The sequence below is a fragment of the Dipodomys spectabilis genome, unplaced genomic scaffold (genome assembly GCF_019054845.1).
Source record: "Dipodomys spectabilis isolate Male_0828 unplaced genomic scaffold, ASM1905484v1 ptg000032l, whole genome shotgun sequence".
Classification (NCBI taxonomy): domain Eukaryota; kingdom Metazoa; phylum Chordata; class Mammalia; order Rodentia; family Heteromyidae; genus Dipodomys; species Dipodomys spectabilis.
In genome coordinates this window covers 32,149,437-32,175,290 of record NW_024870709.1, presented here as the reverse complement: position 1 = coordinate 32,175,290, position 25,854 = coordinate 32,149,437, and the positions used below count along the sequence as shown (strand labels likewise).

General features: G+C 39.7%; 1 protein-coding gene and 1 pseudogene across 1 annotated transcript; one reads left to right on the top strand and one right to left on the bottom strand.

The window, feature by feature from the left end:
* The first annotated feature begins 7,974 nt into the window (after nucleotides 1–7,974).
* Nucleotides 7,975–24,725, top strand: Zbed2 (zinc finger BED-type containing 2). The gene is given in 5 exon segments (XM_042676863.1): nucleotides 7,975–8,110; nucleotides 8,228–8,293; nucleotides 8,296–8,402; nucleotides 8,405–8,515; nucleotides 24,635–24,725. Coding segments are annotated over 5 exon segments (423 nt in total). The 3' UTR covers nucleotides 24,638–24,725.
* Nucleotides 24,726–25,077: 352 nt separating this feature from the next.
* Nucleotides 25,078–25,565, bottom strand: LOC122105638 (annotated as a pseudogene).
* Between the last annotated feature and the right edge of the window lie 289 nt (nucleotides 25,566–25,854).

Below are 25,854 nucleotides of genomic sequence, written 5' to 3'. Positions count from 1 at the left end.
TTATTCAACTTATTCCAATAAATTTTATTGTTTACCTTCAGTCACAGGTGTAATGTATTTCAGTTGGTGGTTTTATTTGTCTTGTTTATAGTTACTGTTGAATCATGGGTCTTCATGCTCAGATAGCTGCCTCCAGAGGCACGAGATCCATTTCTACCTGGACTCCTCCCCTTTTCTGAGCTAGAATAAGCGTCGTGAGCACTTGACCTTTCAGGGAGCTGGGTATAGTCAGAGAAGGAAGCACTTCAGAAAGTGGATAGCTCTTATTCTGCGACATTATGACTCTTGTCTGGGAACAAAAGGAAATACATATTTTCCCCTTTCTTGAACCAAGTCTCTTTCCTTCTCAGTAGTATCAGCATTTCTCCCTTGTGCTGAGATGATAGATTTTTCTTCTGTGTTTTCATCTCTGTATTCTGTCAACAATAATAGCTTGGTAAAGGAAGGGCTTTTGCAGCAGGCATCAGAAGTTTATTTCTGAGTTCATAAAGCAGTAGTGCAGTAGTGCTACCAAGACAGAAAACATGTTTGGAAGGATTTAAGAACTTGTTGCATAGTTATTGAGCTATTGTGATCCTCTGCTAGGACTATCGTAGACATATACTAATTATTACAAATGAGGGAAACAATGGAGCCCATATTTCTTTGGGTCTGGCTTACTTCACTTTATATGACATTTTCCAAGCCTTTCCATTTCCTTATTAATAGAGAGATGTCATTCTTTCTGATGGAAGCATAGAATTCCATTGTGTATATATAATACATTGTCTTGATCCATTCATCTACAGAGGGGCATCCTTCTGTCTTGTATATAAGTTTATCTGATCTGGGGAAGGGAAGGCGAATCACAGAAACAGTGGGACAAAGTAGGGACCAATGCATCAGCAATACTCACTGAACATTATGTTGGAACTTTACAACTTGGGAGGAAGGTAGTCAGGGTAGAGGGTAACACTGTCTGAAAAGAAAGGTACTCAATACCTTATTTATGTAACTGTATCCACTCTGTATATCACTTCTACAATAAAAAAGAACTCATTGCAGGCAAGCAGGATATAAGGATGATAGTGCCTTACAGAGCTTCCACTGCGCCTCCTAACTCCACAGTCATTTGCATCTCAATGGGAGCTATAATTTTAAGAAACTGAACTCTTCACGATTTATTGTTTTTAATACCTGATCATAAAAGCTAAAAACTCATTTGGCAATTTAAAATTAACCACCTGCTAAGAGCCTAAAAATTACATAAGATCAAGGGCTGCTCTATAAAATTAGAATTATGGTGTGTTTCAAGAATCAGAATCAGTTTTTCCTTATTAGCTTAAAAGCATTCATTGTTTTCTGATCTTGAAAGCAAGCACTGCGTTTTCGGGTATCAGAGTGTAGGATTGTGAGATGCCTTTCATTTTAAGGTCATGTCCTTAGATTCTGGCAACTTTATATTAAAAATTATTAATTTCATATTATTCCAAGAGGTCAACCCTACTTAATGTCCAGGGAATTAGGTCAAGTTGAGTATGACTGTTTTAGTGTAAATCTGTAAATTTATAATGATTGATTCATTGTTTAGATTTTATGGGATGATGGTACTGTTCTAGCATCAGAATGGTACCCACTCCTGGCTGATGGATGGGTTTGTGTAAAGATATATGATTCTTTCATCCAAGAATCCCAAGTCCCAAACCACTATAGCGTGAAGCATTTGGGAAGTACTCAAGATGCAAACTGTGTCCTTGGAACGAAGGAAAACTCTTCCATACATAAGTTGTTCTGTGTTTTGATGAGTATGTTATAGACTACAGGATTTCTAAAAATAGGATAATGTTTGAAGAGGTTAATAGTGACATAGACTGGGTAGTAAATACTCTGCTTAGTGAAATTTCATAATCATGACAGTTTTCTGTTTTCTTGTTTGTGCCAGTCCTGGGGTTTGAACTCAGGGTCTGGGCACTTTCCTTGAGATTCTTTTTTTTTTTTTTGGGTCCGGTCGTGGGGCCTGAACTCTGGGCCTGGGCGCTGTCCCTCAGCTCTTCAGCTCAAGGCTAGCGCTCTACCACTTGAGCTACAGCACCACTTCCGGCTTTTTTCTTTTTGCTTATGTGGTGATGAGGAATCGAACCCAGGGCCTCAGGCATGCAAGGCAAGCACTCTATCACTGAGCCACATCCCCAGCCCCTCCTTGAGATTCTTTTGCTCAAGGCTGGCACTCTACCATTTGAGCCACAGCTCCATTTCCTGACCTTTGGTAATTTATTGGAGACAAGAGTCTCATGAACTTTCTTGCCTGGGATGACTTTTTTTTTTTTTTTTGTCAGTCGTGGGGCTTGAACTCTGGGCCTGAGCACTGTCCCTCAGCTCTTCAGCTCAAGGCTAGCACTCTACTACTTGAGCTACAGTGCCACTTCCACTTTTCTGGTGGTTCATTGTAGATAAGAGTTTCATGAACTTTCTTGCCAGGGCTGGCTTTGAACCAGGATCCTCAGATCTCAGCCTCCTGAGTAACTAGGATTACAGGCATGAGCCACCAGTGCCCGGCCCGGGATGACTTTGAACAATGATCTTCAGATCTCAGCCTCCTGAGTAGCTAGGATTACAGGCATGAACCACTAGTGCCTGGCTCAAATAGTTATTTGTTTTTTCCCTTTGGTCTGAGATGGGACTGGAACTAAAACTCATTATCTGGCACATTCCACTCATTGGCAGGTGATCTACCACCTAAACCGTACCTCCAACCCCTCATGCCAGTTTTCAAGTCATGAAAGTCTTTTAGGTGTAGATATTGAGCTTGAAACTGCGTATTAAAATCATCAATATACAGTACCTATCCTTAAGGAAATCAATAAATGGTGTTTATTATATTGCATGCAGAATTCCACCATTCATAAATATTCAAGTTATATGTACTGCAAATAATTGTGTTTATATGACTTAGAAAGACCCTTAAAATCTTTAGATCTTTTAAGTCTCTGTCAATCCATCCATATTGTAGTAATTTCCTTCATTGGTAAATTAACGTTACTAGTTAATTAAGAGTTATGATAAGTAGAACTGCAACTTTTTTCCTTCTGTCAGAAATTCTTTAGGAAAGCAGGTATTATCCACTTTCATTCAGCTTGAAGAAATTCTTTTTCAAAAATTATTTTTGGTTAGGTATAGAGGTTTACACCTGTAGCCCCAGCTACTCAGAAGTTAGAAATCTGAGAGATCATAGTTTAAAGCTAGCCTGGACAAAAAGTTAAGAAGATACCATCTCAATGAAAAGAAATTATCTGTGAAATAACCTATTTCCATCTAGATTGAGTTTGACCCAGGGAAGTCTTGGCTACAAAGCAAGAATATACATCAGCAACCAGTAAATTTTGAAATGGCCTCAGCCAAGATTCTACTTTGGGCTTCCCACCTCTGAGCTATTTTGTGCATTTACTGGTTTGTTCCTGATCTGAGAAAGAAAACGTGTATCTGGCTGTCCCTCCAACAGAGTGTGCCAGAGTAGCTCCCATGGGACTTGGAAGGACTCCTTGCTTTAAGATATAGCAGAGAATGCATAATGTGTTGAATGTTGTATCCAGGGACTTTTCTTGAAAAGATCTGCAGATTCATAAGCTTTGCCATTTCAGTACCTATGAGTCATCTTTAGAAACCATTTAACCTCCACTTTTTGTAAAACCCTCAAATACTGTGTATAGTAGTGGGACATTGAACTAAACCACCAACCACCAGATGTCACATCTCTCTGGACATCTGGAAGAATTTTAGTGGTAGTTTTGAAGTTATTACTTGCTGAAATAAGTAGCTAATGTTGTTGGGTGCGGATGGGATTCTGATCTCTCACCTGCCCTCTTGTCTGTGAGCATATTGGGCACCTCAAATATGAGTGCCTTGCTTATTCATGTAATAGGAGAATATGTTTATAATAACTTGTAACAGATATTTTCAAAATTGCACTAGGTTATTATTGAAGGTGAATTATTTTTTTCTATTATCTATTTGACAATCCTAAAGATTAAACTCAGGACCTCACACTTGCTTTACTACTTGAGCTATGCCCCCAGTGAGGGTGCAGTTGTTTTTTTTTTTGTCAATTGTGGGACTTGAACTCAGGGCCTGGGTGCTGTCCCTGAGCTCTTTTGCTCACGGCTAGCACTCTACCACCTTGATCCATTGCTCCACTTCCTGTTTTTGAGTGGTTAATTGGAGATCAGAGTCTCAGGGGAACTTTTTGCCCAGGCTGGCTTCAAACCACAATCCTCAGACAAACTTCTGAGCAGCTAGGATTACAGGTGTGAGGCACTGAAGCTTGGCAATGGTATACTATTTTTTAAGTAACACTAATGAACAAAATCAACAAACTATTTATCAGTTGGTACCTACCACCATTCATCTACATGAACTTTTAATCAATTAAGATAGGTAATATAGCGTGAGTTCTGTGATATTGTTCAGATATTGTCAAGAAGATGTTGAATTTAGAGGAAAAAGTGACTCAGGAGAAGGTCTGCTCTCCAAGCAGGGAAGCTAAGATTTTTCTGGCATATGCTGTCATGGTTACCACCTATGAAACATGTTGCTTTGTGCTCTCTTTGTCTCGGTGTGTGTTGTTTTTAATCCTTCTGGTGAAGACATTGCTTGTGAAGAAGCCAGTTACTTTATATCTACCTCCTCTAGTGCCACACTCCCAATCCTGCCCAAAAGCCTCACAAAGCAGAAAGCATTAGCAATTATTTAATTTAATTTATTTATTTTTGTTGGTCATGGGGCCTGAACTCTGAGCCTGCGCGCTGTCCCTGAGCACTTCAGCTCAAGGCTAGCACTCTACCACTGGAACCACAGTGACACTTCTGGTTTTCTGAGGGGTTTATTGGAGATAAGAGTCTCATGGACTTTCCTGCCCGGGCTGGCTTTGAACCACGATCCTCAGATCTCAGCTTCCTGAGTAGCTAGAATTCCAAGCCTGAGCCACTGGTGCCTGGCTAGCAAATAATTTTAAGCAGTGGTATTAGGCAAACTGAATAGACTATATTGAAATGATAAAATATATCAGGTGCCAGTGGTTCATACCTATGAACCAAACTGTTCAGGAATCTGAGATCCAGGGGATCATGGTTTGAAGCCAGTCAGGACAGAACTTGTTTTTCCAGATAATGAGGACCCAGGCACGTGGCAGAGATGTAGAGATTATGAAATTTTAGGGACAAGAACATAGCTTAGAATAAGGCCCTGGTTCCATCCCTAGGACTGCAAAACCCAAAAAGAAATGATGTCATTTTCTTTTCTAAAAAATGCAAAGTAAAGCAAAACCATGTCTTCGTGTATATACAGTCTTATTAAATAAAGAAAAATAATTCAGTTCATTTAATCCAATAAGGTATCAAAAGCTGGTTTTTATATTCTGTTAGTTGGTCCAGAAAGGAATATAGGGCTTAGGAAATGAACTTTTTATTTTATTTTATTTTATTTTTGTGAACATACTGTACAGAGGGGTTACAATTACATGGGCAGGATAATGCGTACATTTCTTATCAAGCATTGCAGCCTTCTCCTTTGTTTACCCTTCACATCCCTTCCCAGCCTCCCCCCGCCACCCCTGCATGAACTTTTTTTTTAAGTTGGTAAAGTCACATTCAGTGCCTTTAACCATTTTCGTGATTCATTTCTTGTAACTCCAGGTAGCTCACTAAAAGATGATTTATCTTGTCTACATTGATATAGCATCTTTCCCAAGGGGCTTTTCATTTTCATCCTTGTGAAAACCTTTAGCATCTTAGTCTAAGAGGGAAACGATTTCAAAACATTCTCTGCATTTGTTTGCAAATTCATTTTATGTGGAATCTTTCCTCCACTTTGTTTCAGATGCACTGGAGCCTTCACTTTTTGTCTTCACATAGCTCGTTCTGTGACATTTCCCGCTTCCTCTATAGTTATTTCTTTTTTTGCTTCCATTGACACCTTCTTTAAAATGTTCCTGTCTCTTTTTGGTTCCCAAACTTAAATATACATATGTATGTGTGTGAGTATATCTATATGCATAAGTGGTGATCAACCCTTTATTTTTGAGAAGTAGGAGCCAAAATAGCATTTCAACTTTTCCAACTCTAGTTACATAATTAAAAAAAACATTCCATAATCATTTTCTCACTTTGCCAGGTTTCTTTGCACTTGCGGGGTTTTCTTTTGGCTTACTCGTCTCCTCTATTTGGCTACTCTATTAGCTTCATTTACAATGGCCAGTGATGTCAAAACAAAAGTCAACATCCTTGGTCTGACAACTGGGCAGAATACTTGACATCACAGGCAGTGTTGAAACATGACTTTGGGGGGATTTTTTTTTTTTTGGTCCAGTCATGAGGCTTGAACTCTGGGCCTGGGTGCTGTCTCTCAGCTCTTCAGCTCAAGGCTAGTGCTCTACCACTTGAGTCACAGCGCCACTTCTGGCTTTTTTCTTTTTTGCTTATGTGGTGCTGAAGAATTGAACCCAGGGCCTCATGCATGTAAGGCAAGCGCTCTACCACTAAGCCACCTTCCCAGCCCCAGGGGGGATTTTTTTGTCCATATTCCACCCTTACTTGTTGCCTTACATTCCTTCCTTCTTTCCTTCCTTCCTTCCTTCCTTCCCTCCTTCCTCCCTCCCTCCTTCCCTTTCTCTCTCTCTCTCTCTCTCTCTCTTTCTTTCTTTTTTCTTTCTTTCATTTCTTTCTTTCTTTTTTGAGAGGCTCCATCTGTTCATGGGGAAATACACCTGAGGCTTGACCTTCTGTTTTGCCATATAGCTTTTGCCAGAAACATCTTTATTTTGCTGGTAGAGGGGACAAGAGCAAAGGTTTGCATTTGTGTTTAAGTGCTGCAGAAAAACTTTATAGGCCCACATCCACGCATCCACTTGGACATAGTATTCTGGAAGTGGGAGGAGACTGGAACTGGAGGAGTCTGCCTTCCTTGCCTGTAAGTACCTCCTTGTGGTTAGCAGGGGAATTTCCTAGCTGGTTAAGGCTGCAAAATTTGCTAAATAAATCTTTTATCCATGTAAGAAAATGATCCAAGAAAGGAGAGAGAAAGCAGGCTGTTTTTACAATATGATGTAAATCCCCATTTATCTACCTTTAAAATAGGGTAAAAAAGTTAGACATCAGGAAGATTTTATTGGCTGTTGCCTATCGGCGATTGTGCCAGGCAAGTCAGAGTGTGACAGGCTGCATGTAAAGGACAAGCAGGCAATCTGGCATCTGTGAAGGGCGCTTCACCCCTTCTATGCATGCCAACACCTCCTGCTGCAAGCAGCTGCTCCTGCTGCTTAGATTTCTTACCATCCTAGCCTTAGAGAGACCTGTTTTGAGACAAACTGACCTCACATCAAGATCTTAATTGTCCAGATCTTAGCAGGCTTTGTAGCCTCCGGACTGCTTATTGCAAGAGCTTTTAGCAAACAAGAATATCTCTCCCACTAGCATCCTTGTGCTTGCTTTTATCTGCTCAGAACAACTCAGTGAGCCTCCAGCCTGAGGGTCCTGAACAGCCTGAACCCTGAGGCTATTCCTTCTGCCTCCAAAATTGATTTATAACCAGGAGCACACAAGCAGGGGGAATAGACAGGAAAGGAATCAAGAGGAAATTTCACATTTTTGATACCAGAAAATACTTGTTATGGACCCTTCCACTGAAGGGTCTGTAATTGTTAGATAGGGAATAGTTTTGCTGTAGGAAATAATATATTTGCCTTCGCGGGCTAATCACTAAGTATCTGGGGCATGGAAGGAATATATTCATAAGCCGTTTTGGTGGCTCTGAATTGTCCTAACTCTCCAGTGAAGCAGAAAGGTAAAGACATCACACCATGGGGGTGTTGCCACCCTTTCTCCATTACTATAAATCTTCAAGACTTATTGCAATCTCTCTCAACTGTACATGCACCTTGTGACTCAACTAAATCACGTTATACACTTCCAGGAGCAACCTCAGGACAGCTGAAGAGGAGACACAATGAGGCGGCCAGAAGATAAAGAGAAGAGAATCAGCATACAGGTGAAAGGAGACTTAAAGATGGAAGAGGAGACCACGGAGGCTGCTGCATATCTGAGTGCTCCACCCGCATGCAAGCCCACAATAAGGGAACCCAGTAAGAATATTTTCACTTGATCCCTACTCATGCTGGTACCACCCCATCCAACATACCACCTACTGCCTTTGTGTCAGGAAGGTAAGGCATGACTTAGGAAGTCAATGTGGGTAGTAGGCCCCATGGAAGCCCTGAAAACCATGCACAAAGTGGAGCTGGAGAAGAGTAGCCATGAGTGGGGCCAGTACCCATGAGCCCCTGGGCAGCTGCTCCTGCTTGTGTGGAGGGAAATTGGGGTAGACACCTGGGGACTGGGGCATGCACCCTGGCTTTGTGGGCTCAGCCAGAGGAAAAAAGAAAGTTCTCAGGAGGGAGAGGGCAGTGGGATGGCTGAAGAGAGCTGTGCAGAGGAGGGAGCAAGTCCTGGCTGAGGCAGAGAGAGCTATGCTGGAGATGAAGTGGAAGGTGAGGGCTGAGAAGGAGGCAGGCCAGCTTCGTGAGAAAGACCTGCCTTCTGCGATGGATCCCTTCCATTTTGTTTCAATTGTGCTTGGGAGAATCTATTTTGAAAATACCAACGTAGCCATTTTAGATGCAACCATTGTACTCCCAAACTGACAGGTTGAATTGCAACCGTTTTGTAAAACTACTTAAGGGTTTTAAGCAAAACAAGAAATCCATCCAAAGAGCTAGTCTTAGAATGTCTGAATGGACATGTCCCAGTGCTTATCTACAGCCTTATTGTTTGCTGACCATAAGCTAAATCTTCATAATGTACTAGCCAAAAATAAAGGGCATTCTGCCACTGTGGGTCTGTGAATTGTTTTAGGGCCAGATATACCAGCCTGTAAGCTTTATTAGCATTTGGTTTTTGGTGGAGTAGGTTCTGAGGGTTGAGACTGCACAGGGTGCTAGAATGTTCACCTTCAGAGATTCCAGTGTAACCAGCATTTACCCTGTATCCCAGTGGTGAGCTGAGATCTGGATATAAAGCTAGTGCTGAGTGGTCAAAGAAGGTCAAAGAAGTTTTAGTTAGAGTTGTCTGGATCCTTTGGATATATCACTTTCTTTTAGGTCTCAAAATTTATATCTGCTCACAGTAAAGCTGTTGCTTAGTCAGTATGCTGTGAGTTTTTCAACAATTTAATGCTTAAACAAATGAATGTGCAAATTACCACAGAAGGAAAAAACAAGTCAGATTTTTCAACTCTCTTGGGTTAAGTATTAAGGATTCAGAATATAAAATTTTATTCACAGATACTGTAAAATGGAATGTAATTTCATTTTTCAGGCCTATTAAGGGAGAAGAAGTTAAGGGGAAGAAAAAGACGATGAAGAGGCAGGGATAAGTAAGAAAAATAAAGAACAAATATAAAAGAAAAAAGAAACAAAAGAAAACAGAGAAAAAGTATGAGGATGATGAAGAGAGTTTTCTAGAAAATGTCACTACAGAAAAAGAAAACAAGGTCATGATTTGTTGGATGAGAAAAGGCCAGATAATATTTTCCTAAGATTAGGAGATGATTTTTTTTTTTTTTTGCTAGTCCTGGGGCTTGAACTCAGGGTTTAGGCACTGTCTTTGAGTTTCTTTTGCTCAAGGCTAGCACTCTACCACTTGAGCTACCGCTTCCAGCTTTTTCTGTTTATGTGGTACTGAGGAGTTGAACCCAGGGCTTCATGCATGATAGGCAAACTAAGCCACATTCCCAGCCCCAGGAGATCAATTTGAATGAGCTGAGTTGGTTATCCATTGCTCTGTGTGTGTGTGTTTTTTGTTTGCATTTAATTGTTCATGGATGGATACTTTACCCAAAAGAGAGCCTAACAGTTCCTATAGAAGAAAGAGTTTTCTGGGTTGCTAAAGATATGATTAAAATATGAATCTGGGAATCAGATCACATCAAACTGGATAGTACTGTGGTCCTGGTTCTGAAGGTGTCTTTTGTGTGAGAAAATGGCTCTAGCAGCTTTTTTTCTTTTCTTTCTTCATGAGTGGGGAATGAGAACATTGTAGGAGTAGGCTAGAGGAGACAAGAGGAAATAGAGGGAGTGCTACTTCCCTTCCCCGATCGCTCAAGTACTCTCTGAAAGCAGAGGAGCCCTGGTGTGCAAATAATTTTGCCTCCTCCATCCTCAGGTGGGCATGCTAGGCATCCCCCCTGCTGACTCATAGTGACTCAGCCAGATGTTTACACTTTCCAGCCTCCAATCTCTCATCTGTAAAATGACAGACACTTTACTTATTTCAGATGCTCATTGAAGACAACAAAAAGTTCATGTGAAAGGACCTTGAAAACTTGACAACTCACTGAAGATATGGCAATGATCACAAAACTATTAGTGGAGAATTACTAATGTTTGGCAAGATATCAAAACCCTCAGGTGACCGAAGCCCTGTAGCTGGTTATGTGAACTTCTAAAGAGATAGTTTGCTGATTTCCCAGCAAAGTTCTCTGGTTTTCTTAGTTAGCACCTAGGCAAGCACGAGTATAGAAGAGAAACGTTCATGGTACGCAACACATGAGGCTAACTGTATCTTTTTAAACAGGATTTTTGAAAGCAATTTACGGCTTTACATTTAGATTGAGCTCCCATTACTTGTAAACATGGGTGCCAGGCTTCTAAGTGATTCCTATAAGAAACAAAACCACCTGCCAAAAGCTTCAACATTAAATTATTTGTATTATTTAAACTATTAGTCCACTAAGAAACTCTGGAGATTAAATGAAGCAGAAAAATTGCTTAAATCTATTAATCTACTCAGGATTATAATAGCAGTTTAAACACACAGGTATCTAGATAATGCATAAATGCCACAACCCAAACCACTGCATAGAATCTGAGCCCTGATTTTTTTTTTTTTTTGCTGGTCGTGGGGCCTGAACTCTGGGCCTGGGCGCTGTCCTTCAGCTCTTCAGCTCAAGGCTAGTGCTCTACCACTTGAGCCACAGCGCCACTTCTGGCTTTTTTCTGCTTATGTGGTGCTGAGGGTTCGAACCCAGGGCCTCAAGCATGCAAGGCAAGCGCTCTACCACTGAGCCACCTTCCCAGCCCTTCCTTGAGCCCTGATTTATATGCAGCTGTCCAACTCAACGGCAATATTCAGCAACTGCAGGATCATGTTTTATAATGTTCTCGAGATGAGAAGTAACTAGAATAAAATTTTCTTTCACCATAAACAATAGGAAAGTTTTGATAATTAATGAGTGCTTATTGTACCAGGGATTTTGAAAAGCTTAAATGAAGTCATAAGACTATAAGGCAGCTAATTAAAAAGACAATAGCAATAACCATAACAACTATCATAGTTACTGACCACTTAATTGGTGCCATATACCAAAGTATGACTTGGTCATACTCTACTTAATTTTTTAAACAACAATGGGCAGAAACAAACCAGTTTCTGTAAGGATGTGAAGTCATTTGCTCAAGGACACAACAGCAAGAGTCAGAGCTGGGAAGTAAGTCCAAGTCACAATGACTAGAGATGCAGAGGGGCCTAGATGTTGACGTTCTTTCCATTTTCATTTTTTTCCTGCTGAGCCTGTTACTGCCAAAGCAATAGTAGAGGAGGGCTGTTTGTTTCCTCTTGTCACTCTGGAACAACAGTTTTCCCAGTGGGAAAAACGAATTCCGGAAATGGATTACCAAATCATTCAGCAAAATCCTCATATTCCAGAATTCTCACTTGTTTCTCCCAAACTTTCCCTTCAATTTCCATTAAAAGGAAATTTTAGGAATTGAAACTATTGTTTTCAGAAAATGTAAGGACTGAAATTGCAGATCACACCTTCTGAGATCCCCATTCTTTCTGTGGAATCAATTCAGCTTTCATTCCTCTCCAGCAGCAAGGAATTGGCTTAGGGACAAGGAATGAAGTCCTTCAGGGGACATGACTGGCCACTACAGGAGCTGATAAACTTTACTATATAATACCATAGATTTTCAAAGCTTTCCCATGACTCACCTCTTCCAGGTCATCCATGGCATCATTTTCCATAATCATGGGGATTCCTGGCTTAGTCTAAAGGCAAATAAAACAGTAGCACTAATGGGTAGCCGTGTGTGTGTGTGTGTGTGTGTGTGTGTGTGTGTGTGTGTGTAGAGGGTGGTAGAGGACTTGTAAGAACGAGTCTTCTTTGTTCATCACAGATTTATTTAATGCTCATTGTATGTCTGGCAGAATCTCCTTAGAAAATATACTTTTTAACTAGGAGATATATTGCACTGACTGAAGTGCCATGATTGAGAACATAGAGGATTTGAAGAGTTTGTAAGAAAAGCTCTTACACTCCCTAGAGGCTGGATATGTGTGGCATGGCAGGAGGGCAACTATGGGTACAAAGTGTGCCAGAAACACACTTGGTATCTGTTCAGTTGCTTAATATTGGAAAATGTCTGGAGATACCTCAACGATTTTGTTGTCCCGCTGTATCACAAGTGTCTCAAAGCAAAGCATTTTATGCATCTCTTTATTATCAGCATTTAATACCCAGTGCAGAGTTGCTGCTGTGTATCGTGCTAAGCTGAAGTGATTCCAAGTTCTTAGCATAGCAGACAGAGGCCCATATGCACTGGTGGGAAGAACTGGTGCCCCACCTGTCCCAGTGCTGCTGGTGACCGCTACATCTGCCTGCTGCTTATCTCTGCCTAAGACTTGCTGTGGAAGTATTTACTGGGATTGTGGGAGCAAACATAGTAGCCCAGAAGGGAAAACTGGAAGGAAATAGTGGTGACAATGGTTGGGGAATAGGTATGTTAATAACCTAGCTTTCTTGACTTTCATTTGAGATAACTGATTGTGTGATTTATGCCATTTCCTGGAGTTCCCAGTAAAATGAATCTAAGCCCACAGGGTAACAGTGGCGTCATCATCTAACTCTTTCTACACTTCCCTTTTTAGTGCTATTCTTCTGTTTTCCAAGATAAATTAATTTAACTCAAATTCTTCTTTTTAAATGTTTTTTATTGTGAAAATACTGTACAGAGGGGTTACAGTCACATGAGCAAGGTAATGAGTACATTTCCTATCCAGAATTGTTGCCTCCTCCTTCCCAACTCCTCAACTACACGCCCCCCTCCCCACCTAAATTGTAAAGTTCATTTTTCAACATAGAGGTTTTGTACAGCTCATTGCTGCTATGGGTCAATCTGTATCTCTATTTAAACATTTTGTTTTTTCCCTTCCCCTCCCATGGGGGAGGGACATACTTAACTCAAATTATTATCACCATGCTTTTCTAAAGAGGAAACAAAAACAGATACAACCTTAAACTGCTAATGGAAGAAAAGGCATTTAAGAAATCGACTACAGCAGACAAATAAAAGTAGAATGAAGGACTTGAAAGACAGCACAATTATTAAAAGTTGAAAGGGCCATGAAGAGAGACAGAGTGTTTCTGAGCCTGAGGACAATCAAATTTATAGCTTAGGAGTAGAAGAGAACAAACTAACAAATGTGACCTTGTGCCAAGAAAAGCAAATTCGCAGCAGCAATGTAAGGGCCATGCTGGAAATAGTGGAGCTAGGCGTTTCCTGGTCCCTAATGAGCTGCAAAGGAGAAGTCGGGCAATGTTGTAAGGTGTAGGAAGAATGAGTAGCATAGCCATAGGTTGATAGAACATTTGTGTATTCATCTCAAGGCTGTTTTTCTGTTTCTGACTTATGTATTATGGGGATTCTTAACAGGAAGAGATTCTTGTTATAAAGCCCAGCCTGGCCTGGAACTCACAATCCTTCTGCTTCAGTCTTCTAAGTACTAGGTACAAATCACCACCTCTAGCTATAAAGTAGGTTCTTAAAAGATTTGTATTATATGCCTGTGCTTGTGTCACTAGAAGATATACAGGTGGTGCCCATAAAAGGTCCATGGCTGCTAAAGGAAATGCAAATCAAAACAATGTTGAGATTCCATTTCAGTCCAGTTAGATTGGCCAACCTCAAGAATTCAAAGAACAAAAAATGCTGGAGGGATGTGGGGAAAAAAGGAATCCTACTACTCTGCTGGTGGGAATGTAAACGAGTACCATCATTCTGGAAGGCAGTTTGGGGGTTCTTTAAAAATAACTAAGCATAGAACTTTCCTATGGGAATCTGCCCAGATCATTACAAGTTAGGATATGGCCAAAACACTTGCACATCTATGTTCATTGCTGCACTATTCACAATAGCCAAATAATGTCATATCCTACAATTGATGAGTGGGTCAATAAAATTTGGTACAGTACTTATACACAAAGAAATTTTACACAGCCATTTAGAAAGAATAAGATTATGTCATTTGCAGGGAAATGGATGGACCTAAAACAAATCATAGTAAGTGAGATAAGCCAAGCTCAGAGAGACAAACAGTGCATGTTTTCTCTCATATGAGGATGCTAGGCCTAAAATATCATCAGACATGATAATCTATCCAGGACTCTAGGTATCCACACACAGACTACAGAAAGATACCTTTAGGGAGGAACCCAAAGGTGCAACTCCTCTGAACAGTTAGAATATTATTTATCAAAACTAATTCCAGGAAATGGAAACATTTTTTCTATGTTACTGCTGCTGTTGGTGGTGGTAGTGTTTATTTTTGCTTTTTTTTTTCTTTTAAGGGGTATAAAGAAGGAGTACAGAAAGGGAGGGGAAAAGGGAGAGCGAATGCAATTATGCTACTCAGTATACACTATGTGGAAAAAGACCTGAGTATCTTTTAGGCAGGGATGGGAGGGGGTAACTGGGGGAAAGCAAAGGAAGGGGTGACATTGTCCAAAGAAAGAAATGTACTCATTACCTGACTTATGAAATGGTCATCACTCTGTATAATATCTAAATAGCAACAATAAAGTCATATATATTTCACAAAGGTCAATGGCTGGGTGAAACTGTTCAAACACAACCTACTCAGCCCATTTAATAAATGAGAAAGCTGTTATGCACAGAAAATCCTAGGTATATATTAGGCAGGTGAAGTCTTATATTGCTAAGCATCTACTAAAACAATTTCAAAGAAGAAACAAGTAAAATGTAGATAGACAGATGCAGAATCAGGTATAGTGAGAAGAGAGAAAGGTAAAGGAATGAAAAACATTAAGGACCAACATGAAAGACTCTAATGAGACACAGAGATACAGTCATGGCTTACATGTTGATGAGGCAATTGATCATGGTATGGCACCAAAAAATCATGGTCCAATGAGGACACGGCTTGCTTAAGTTAAAATGGGCAGTTTCTTTCCATGTCTTGGATTGGTTTGAAAGGTGGAGCCAGATAAGACAGTTTCATGATTGTGCTAAGACAGTCATACCTTGGTACTGAGGGAGTGGTGCTAAAAAAGGTTGAGCTCCATTTGTTCAAGGAGATAAGTGGCAATTCACTCCCAACTATTCTGTTGTAGGTTACAGACAGAATCTAACTCCCTCTCCCCCACACGCCACACACCTGAGAGAGAGAAAAGGAAAGATAAGGCAAAATAGAAGAAGAAAGCTGTAAGCATAAAACTACAAATTAAATAAAGTACAACCATCTTCACAAACACTGGGTTTATGGTCTTCAGCAATAATACAATAATAAAATGAGTAAAACAGGATTTGTTTTGCTTGTTCTATTAGAGCAGGTATATACAATCCATCAGGCCATCTTCTTAGGGGTTTTTATTTTTATTTCTTGCAGGCTTGGGGCTTGAACTCAGGGCTTGGGTGCTGTCCCTAAGCTTTTGTGCTCAAGGTTAGTACTCTACCACTTGCACAACAGCTCCACTTTTGGCTTTTTTGTAGTTAATTGGAGAAACAGTCTCATCGGCTTTCCTGCCTAGGCTGGAAACTGTGATCCTAAGTACCTAGAATTACAGTGTGAACCACTGGTGACTGCTACCATGTTCTTAAATTTTAAGAAGTAATTTTCTCTTTGCCTCATTCTTGTTTTTAAAAAATTATTTTATTGTAAAGATGCTGTATGGGGGGAAGTTACACTTACACGAATAAGGTAATGAGTACATTTTCTGTCAAACATTCTTACCTCCTCTTTTGTTTTTCTCCTACTATCCATCCCCCACCCCCAAAGTTCATTTCCAACATAGTGTATTGTGAGTATGATTGTTGTAATGGATCATCCTGTGTCCTTGTTTCAGCATTTTGTTATTCCCCTCCCTGAATTAGAGAAATGTATATACAAGATACAGGGTAGCACAACCAAATATGGTGACAACAGGGTTATACCATAGGAGGAAGAACATACAAAAGAAACAAAAGAAAATCATATAGTACATTTAAAACAACAACAACAAAGAAAAACCTCTTGTGTCCATATCTTGGGGTTCATTTCATTTAGCATCATCTTACATGGTCATATATAGCTTTTGAGCTTTTCTGCTTGTCTGACAAGATTATCCTAGATGTATAATAATTATTGCAAATAATGGTAACCATAGGACCTATATTTCTTTGGGTCTGGCATACTTCACTTAATATGATTTTTTTCTAAGTCTTTCCATTTCCTAATAAATGGGGCAATGTCATTCTTTTTGATGGAGGCATAGAATTCATATATATATATATATATTTAATATCACATTTCCTTGATCTATTTGTCTACTGAGGGGCATCTGGGTTTGTTCCATATCTTAGTTATGGTGAATAATGCTGTTATAAACATAGTTGTTTGCCTCATTCTTGTAAACAGCTAATTTCTCATCTGCATCATTGGTTTTATCTTTGCCTTAAAAAATGACCTTTAAATAGCCGCTGTTTATACTTTCTCAAATGAAAAAAAAAACAATCCCAAAACAAGTCGTTGTACTTATTAATATTTATTTTCTCCATAGGACTGAACAGAGTGTTCACATTTTTTTCTCTTAAAATTGCCCCCCTGAAGAGTCTTTGTGTTATGAAAGAGGCTACCGTGGAGTTCACAGCTCAGCTTCAATCTCTTGAGAACCAGGTGAAAGGCATCCCTTAGGCTCCTTGGCTGGAGGGGCCAGGCAGTTTCTCACCCTAGCTGACCCTGGCAGGATCAGGGATGTTTGTGGTAGGGAGATTCCTGCAGAATTTCTCTGGGGCTGTGTTTATCACATGTTTCTTTCTCACAGTGTCCTTCTTACACCTAACACTAGCAAGCCACTAAGATAATTAGACAACCAAGCAATTAGACTTTGACAGTTATAATTAAAGAGATTTCCAGTATCCTTAGGAAACATTAAAACTGTAAACAAGATCATGGGCACCAGGCAATTGACCTATTTACAGCTGTCTGTAGGGTTTAATTTTATCGGTTGGGTAATTGATACTTGGTCTTTCTACCTTGTTCTCTCTCTCAACAAGAGTGAGGAGGACCAAGGGACTCCAGGATAGCTATGCTTAAGTAGGTGCTCTCTGGCATAAAAGTAGACTTTGTCTTACTGAAGACTAAGGCAGGAGACCTTGAAGGGAGGACAGCCAGTGGGTTAAGACAGCAAAACTCTTCTCAAAAACTTTGACTGTGGTAGAGCTACTCAAGATTGTGTCTGGCCTGACTGGAAAACAGCAAGAGAATGTCTTGTTATCATCATGGATTTGGACTGGAGAAGAGATGGAATCCACCATGACACCTAGCCAAATTCTTTCTTTAAATGACAGAGAGTTGTTGATATGATGATTTTAGGTGATTAGATCTTCCTGGGTTATCTCATGCTCCTGGTGAGGAAAATAATTGCCAATTATTGAATACCAGTTCTGTACAGGGAGTTTCACAAGCATTATTTGATGTATTTCTTGTAAAACAACGAGAAAGAATGAAGAATCAAAATTTAGAGATTTTATTAGATGTTAGAGAAAGCACCATTACATTTGATTTTTAATTAAAAATCACTTTTAGCCTCTCTGAACCCACATAGAAAGCTTATTCTTCTCACCAGATCTTCATGTCAGACCCTTTATAGGCTACATATCTGGTTTGGAGTTTGGGAAGCAGGAAGGGAGAGCTAATAGCAAATCCCAATTTTGATTTACGAAGTCCAAAAATGTTAATGCTAAGTAAAATGTGCTGAGGAGATTATGAGTTTTGTGGAGTAGAGGATCAAAACCATAGTATCTTTTCAGGAGTCCCTTAGAAAAGGTCTAATTGGACTCCTCACAGAAGAATAGGGGAAAAAAGAGATTCCTGGGACACAGGATTTAAGGAGGCAGGCATGCATTCTCTGGGGTTTACAAGTGAAAGCTTGGCACCTGTGAATGGACACCTCCTCCCATCTTATTCTTTATGTTTTCCTGATCTCTTTTTCCCCCATCTTAATGATGGTCCTCTCCCTGAAGCCTTCAGCACCTTTCAAAGAAGACACTTGGGCTGTAATTGCTAATCTGAATTTTGCAGAACAGAATTTATTTGGGGCATTTGTTGAGCTACCGGTGGTGGGTCTATGAAAAGACTTCATATTCTCACCTTATTCAGCATTTCCTTGAATAAGCTTTTTGTGGGCCACAGTGATGATCAGTCTTAGTATAGGCACTGACTAGCTTCTCAGTGAAAAGATTGTGAGAGACCAAGGGTAAAGGACTGGTTGTATCCTATATACTATTAATATAACTCAATATTCTCAACTGAATTGCTTTGAAACTGTCTGATACACAAGAAGCTCCTCTAGAGAATCTAATTCAATGTGTCTGAGCTCAAGCCTTGGCTAGGGCATTTTTCTGAAAGTCCTCAGGTATAAGTGAAGGCTGGGACCAACTGGCCTCATTCTAGACAACAGATGAATCATTGAGCACTAGAAAACAGAAGGAACTAACATGGAGAAGGGTAAAAGGAAATGCATTTGGTGTGGCTAGAGCTACAAAATAGAGAAACTGGGATTTGTAATTTAAAAAAGAAGCTAGGGCTGGGATGTAGATTACTGCAAAGTGCTTGCCTAGCAAGTGTGAAGTCCTGAGTTTGATCCCCACTACTGAAAAAAGTATAACTAAAAATGATAGATTCACAATTCTAAGTGGATTGAAGACCTCAATGTAAGGCCAGGTACCATGAAAATATTACAGGAAAGGATAAGGAAAACTCTAGGCCTTCTAGGCACAGGGAAAAACTTCCTAAGTAAAGATCCAGAATCACAATAAATCAAAGAAAGACTAGATAAATGGGATTGCATCATACTGAAAAGCTTCTGCACAGCAAAGGATATAGCTAGCAAGATATATAGAAAGCCCACAGAATGGGAGAAGATTTTTACCAGCTATACATCAGACAATGGCCTCATATCTAAAATATAGAGTTCAAAAAATTACCCCCAAAATAAATCTTCAGAACCTCAACAAACCAATTAGTAAATAGGTAAAAGAAAGACTTCTCAGAGGGAGAAGTAAGAATGGCCAATAGACACATGAAGAAATAATCAATACCTCCGGGAAAGGGGAATATATGGTTCAAAAAGAATTGTACTCACTACCTGAAAAATGTAACTGTAACCTCTCTGTATATCACCTCTACAATAACAATAAAAATGTTTTTATAAAATGATATGTTTAGAGTAGAAGAAATGGAATCCATGTAAATTCAAGTATAGGAAGACTTCTTAGTTTAATTATACTGAGAGTTCTGGGACATGCTTAGTAGAAATAATGTAACTCACAGTTCTTTAGCTGAATCTGGTTAGGATTTTTTAAATCAGTCTTATGTACATGGATTATTGTTGTATTTCCTGCAATTTATCATACCCTGCTAAATGGTACATACTTTTGTAGCTTTGTAAAGTAGGTTTTAGGGCCTGATATTGCTGTCCTAATGAAGAAAACTAGAAGATTAAAGCGTATACTCCAGAAACAGGGGCCCAATGGAAGTGTAAGTTGGTTGGTGCCAGCAAAGAACGTGGAGAGCATTTCCCTCAGCATGTAACTTGGAGACCCGTAGTTAAGGAGCTAGACTCCCTCTGCAGGCCCCTTAACACAAGACATACTTTACAGCCTCTTGCTTATACAGGAGACTATTTTTGTAAAATCTTGGAATGGAAAATTTCCTTCATTATTTGGTAGATGACTTGCCATTTAGAACATTCATGTCTGTCACTTTGCTGTGCAGTGAAGGGCACAGTTGTCACAATCTGGAAACTATTAAAGAAATTGCTTTTGTCTTTATTATGTGCCAGAGTGTGATTGGCTCCCAGGAATTTCAGCGGTAAAGATGCAACCAACAGATCACATGAACAAAACCCAACTTCTTCAACAGTTGTTTGCGTTGCTGTGACAGGAAAAGGGTTTGATCCTTCATTGGAATTCAGCAGCCAAGTGTCCCCAAACTCACACCTAAAGAAGGTCCTGAGACAAAGCAGTGCCCGCAGTTATAAATGGGCTCAGAGCAAGATCCTGCATGTGTGTAGCTGCTTGCCCAGAGCAAAACAGAGAAGTATGTATGTGGGGGGAAGATAGGAGAACTGTGGCAGTGGCTTTCTCTCTGCTACTTTTGCCATGTGAGGACACACACTCCTGCTTTTAGTATGTCAAAGCATTCAAGAAGCCACCTTGGAAACAAGGAGACCAGTCCCTAAATTGTGGCACCTTAAGTTTGAGCTCCTTATCTTTCAGAACCGTGGAACGATCCATTTTGGTTCATCATAAATCACCCAGACTTAGGCATTCTGTTTTAGTCATCCAGACCATAATGAAAAGATACACTTCAGACAAAAAAAATGAAAGCTATGTAAGAGACTAGGCTGAATTGTGTGTCTCTACCACTAATATTGAACCAAATTCAAATATTTCTGTTCTTTGCTTCATGATTTAACTGAAACATTGTGTCTCCCTTTATTTTTTCTGTACTAGAGTCCAGCCCAGGGCCTCCTGCATTTGAGGAAAGGGCTCTAATATTTGAACCACAGTCACAGCTCTTTGGTATGTATGTACATATGTATGTATGTATGCATGTATGTATGTTTGAGACAGAATATCATTAACTCTTTTTTTTTTTTGTCATTCATGGAGTTTGAACTCTGGGCCGGGGCGCTGTCCCTAAGTTCTTCAGCTCAAGGCAAGCTCTCTACCATTTGAGCCACAGCACCACTTCTAGTTTTCGGGTGGTTAATTGGAGATGAGAGTCTCATGGACTTTTCTTTCTGGACTGGCTTTGAACCGTGATCCTCAGATCTCAGCCTCCTGAGTAGCTAGGATTATAAGCATGAGCCACTGGTGCCTGGCTAAGTATCATTAACTTTATCCAAGCTGGTCTGGAACCTGCAACCCTCCTACTTTCACTTCTAGAGTAGTGAGGATCTTAGGAGTGTGCCATTAAGCTAGGTTTGTGCCCTTCCTCCTTCTTTCATGTATACTACACACTTGTATACATGCATCCCAAAGTCTGAGTTCAGTATATATCTGTTTTACTTTTTGCAACTCAGCTATTGTTAAATTTTATAGTTCAAATATAATCTCTATAGAAATTTTCTCAGGTCCACATAGTCAGAATCAGTTATTTTTTCTTTATGCTGCTATTTAAAAAAAAGTAAAAGGTGTATGTCATGGGTCCAATATAATTTTCTATCCTTATTGGACCTAACACTCAGAACATATTCACATCTGCTTACTGGATAGAACTAAAATTTATACTGTGGGAAATCAGTTTGGAATAAAAACAGTGTGAAGAATTTCCATGATGACTATTTGTGTCTTAGGACATAAAATGAGCAAGATAGCACTTGTCCAACCAGCATCTCACCTACACATTCACATAATATAATTTCTTGTCCAGCACTCTCCCATTCCCATAGATGCTCAGTTTCCATTGACAGGTTGACCTGTTGTGTTTACCTGGAGCATTGGAGTCTTTCATGACAATTCAGTGGTATGTGCACCATCTGTTTGCACCAATGCCTGTCTGTACTGGTGTCATCACAATTCTGAGATACAACTTCTCCAGTGCAAAAGATCTGTATGTAACACCATCTCACACAAGTAGGGTCCTGATGCTATTGAAAATCCTAAAAATAGCCTTTCCCACGAAAGTTGATTAGGTTTTATAAAATTTCACATTGATGAAAACATGAATTGCTTTCTGATGACCTAGATAATTTCCCTGTGTAAAATTGTTCCAAGAGTTTTAACAAAGCACTGGAGACAGGAGGCCTCTGTTGTTACAGAGTTCAGAATAGCAGGGTCTCTGCCCTCCTGAGTCAGATTCATCGCCTCTACTTCTCAGCTTTTTACTCAAAGCCATTGTTAGGATCACTGTCGCATTGTTATGATTATTATTGTTAGGTGAGTCAGAAATTAAAGCTCTGAAATATTTACGAGGGAGTTCATGTCCATCCTCAGAAGACATATAATGATTATGACATCACTTTATTTCTTAATATGAAGCTATTAGATGTTAACATATCAGATTTGCTAAATTCCATAGCCATCAACAATTGGAGTATGCACGTGTACATCAGAGGCACACAAATGGTCACATTTTGAAACAGCATGTTCAACAGGAATTTAATCAGCACATTTGCCAACACTGTTCTCTTTGTAGTTGTAGCATGTCATGACACCATCTTCATGGTGACAGCATGACTTGAGGTTGTGGAAGAAGCTGAGGATTCACCTTCTGTGAATCCTATGGGATTCAAAGATAATGTCCATATCAGCTTCCTAGTTTCGTTGAAGGACACTATTAAATAAAGGATTTCTTATCAGTGATGCAGTCTTTGACACTTAATGAGCTGCCACTCATGGCCAATCAAACAACATGAATTTAACTGTCATTAATTTAATATGAGGACAATGAATGTATCTGTGGCAAATGAGGGCAGATAAAAACTAATCAGTTAAAGTTCATTTTAAAGTTATTTGTTGAATGCCTATAATTCTGGGAACCAAACTGGATGGCTAGGAATCATTTCTAAGAGAGGCATACATGCTTTGCCATGGACAAGTTCAGATTACTGACAGAATGCTTTCCATTGGCTTAGAAAAACAAGCGACACACTCAACGGTAAGTTATGAATACTAAAAAACAACTTACTGCCAGCAAAGAAACTCACTAGAGTATAAGTTTGTTAAATCAATGTTATTTATAGGAGACTTTGGATAGTTAGAATAAGAACTTTTTATCTGTCCTATTGTAGGAAAATATGAATAAGTACAAATGCTGCATTTCCACTCCTGTCACAGGTAGTAGAGCAGGTTTCCTACCACTATAAGGTTGTCTCTACTCCTCATCTTTTTCTAACAACTGCATGATGTCACATTTATCAAGAACAGTTGACTTACATTGACGCCAGGCATAATGCATGGGAAGCTTTGAATACTGGAAGCTAGATCCCGTAAAGTCAAAAATATGGTTTGTGACAGATGACAAAGACACACTGTACATTTTAGACCAGCATGGGCAGTTATTTTAGGACATATTTTTATTTCCATGTTACTGAATATTCAGAAATGTCTAGACAGTGAAAAATTATTGGCAGGTTTTACTCTGAAGTCTTCAACCTAAGTTTATTCATTTGGATAGGACACATCCATAGAATTATTCTTTTTTCTTTTTTGTTTTTTTGGTCTGGTAGTGGGGCCTGAACTCTGGGCCTGGGTGCTGTCCCTCAGCTCTTCAGCTCAAGGCTAGCGCTCTACCACTTGAGCCACAGTGCCACTTCCAGCTTTTTTCTTTTTTCTTATGTGGTGCTGAGGAATCGAACCTAGGGCCTCAGGCATGCAAGGCAAGCGCTCTACCACTGAGCCACCTTCCCAGCCCCAGAATTGTTATTTTTTAAATTTTAGGGTTCCACTTAGTTATATGAGATATCTAGAATAGGAGGACTGTAGTTATCAAGGAGAATGGGAAGTTTCTGTCTCATGGGCACAGAGTTAATTTCAGTGGTGATAGCAGTGTTCTGAGTACACATAATACTGATAAACACTGTACTCATATTTAAATGTCACTGTACTTACAAATGTTATGTATATCTTAACGTTTAAAACATCCCAATGATTGCAGTCAGTATTAAGTTAGTGCTCACAGGGACCCACATGGATTTGTTTTCCACTTCATGCAGGCATTGCTAGAGACTGGCATTGAGTCACGAACATCTTGACTTCTCACACCAATACAACCAGGAACACAGCTGCCCACTAAATCCATTTGCAACTTCCAGACCCAAGTAGACAACATATTCCTTATGAAGGTCAGCTTCAGAGAACTTGAAACACATTAAACATAACGTACATTTTCTTTTCTTTCTACTTTTATTTTATTTCTTTTTGAGTTTTTGAAATAGGACAACCTAGGCTGGCTTCAAAGTTAGATCCTACTTTTGCCTCCTGAGTATTAGGATTGCAGGCATGCACTACCATGCCCAGCCTCTACTTTACTTCAAGCATAATCAATAGTGAACATTTTCTTTCAAAAAAATCTTCTCATATAGAATTCATTATATTGAAAACAAGTTGCTTATGGTGAGGTTTCTGATGAGCAGGATCAAGATACAGTAGCCCTAAAGGTTAAGAATTTGTATCCAGCATGCTTGAAACCTAAACATAGCACAGCTATGTCCAAAGTAGGTATGTTTTTTGCAATGTCCTTCAATCTATAAAACATTTTATTGTGAAATGATTGTGCTGACCCTACATAATTCTCCCCATACATCATTCACGTAAAGGGGCTAGTAGAAAGCATACATTATCTGTAGTATACTTAGTATGAAAAGAAGACTTCTACAACTTAATCTTAAAAAGAGTAAACTCCAAAAGCTTTTTATTGTTTTATCAACTGTACACAGATAGCCAAGTGGAGAAGTCCCCAAAGATTTTATGATCACTGGTATTTGCCCTTTGGTCCTTCATCTTCTAGGCACTTTTTTTTTTGTGATAGTAGACATTCATTCTGATGACAATGCAATCCACACATGTATAAATAAATGCAGCATTATTTATCTTCCTTCCATGTTCCTTTAAATAGAAAAAAAGTGCTAACTGTCTCTTCATGGCCTATTTTGACTCACCCATAGTTGTAAAAACAGATCATGTGTAACTTGATCTGAAATCTTTTTTGAACTTCAGTTAAAGAAATCCTGGGAAAGAAAATCTATTCCTCTGGTCGAAATCAATTGCTATTGTCGATCGTCTCCAAAAAGTGAGGAGGTAACTGGCTGGCAGGCAAGTGGGAGGGGTCTTCAGCAAACTGAGGGCATTGGGAAACTGCAGAGGCAAACCTTGTCAAGATGCCAGCTCCTTCGATTCAAGCTAGGAGAACGCTTCCCATGGCTGCTGACCTAACCATGGCCGCCTGTCCATTTCTGGCTGTCAGGATGGTTACTGTGATGGAGTCCTAGGGAATCTTCTTTTCCTCTGACTTGAACCATCCTACAGTCAGTCATGGAGACCAGACCACCCCCAATGGCAAAGCTACCTCCCAACTGGGGAGCTGGGGTTTTTAACAGCCGTCAAACTCCCTCATCATCTGTGATTCACACCCACAGGAGAATGAGAAAACCTTTGATGGCTTGGATGATGCTGCCCACCTATGATGCCTGTGTGAAGATCCCATGGCAGGCATCCACAGTTCTCCAAAGCAAGGCTCTCAGGCATACTCCTCCATCTTGACTCCAGCCACCCGGTCACAGAATTGTTTGTTTGTTCGTTTGTTTTTTATAGGTAGTGTTTAGTGTCCACAAAAGAACAAGGTAACTTGTAAGGAGAATAACCAATCACAAAGCACAGTGTTTTCCAAGCAGTGTCAGCTGCCACTTCATGAAGTGTATACGTTTTGTAAGAATTTCTAAATATTGTGTGTCCATTTTGATATCAATCAAAAAAATAATATGATAGAACAATTTTCTGGATCACTTAAATTACTGCCTTGTTATATGATTGCTGAAAAATGTGTT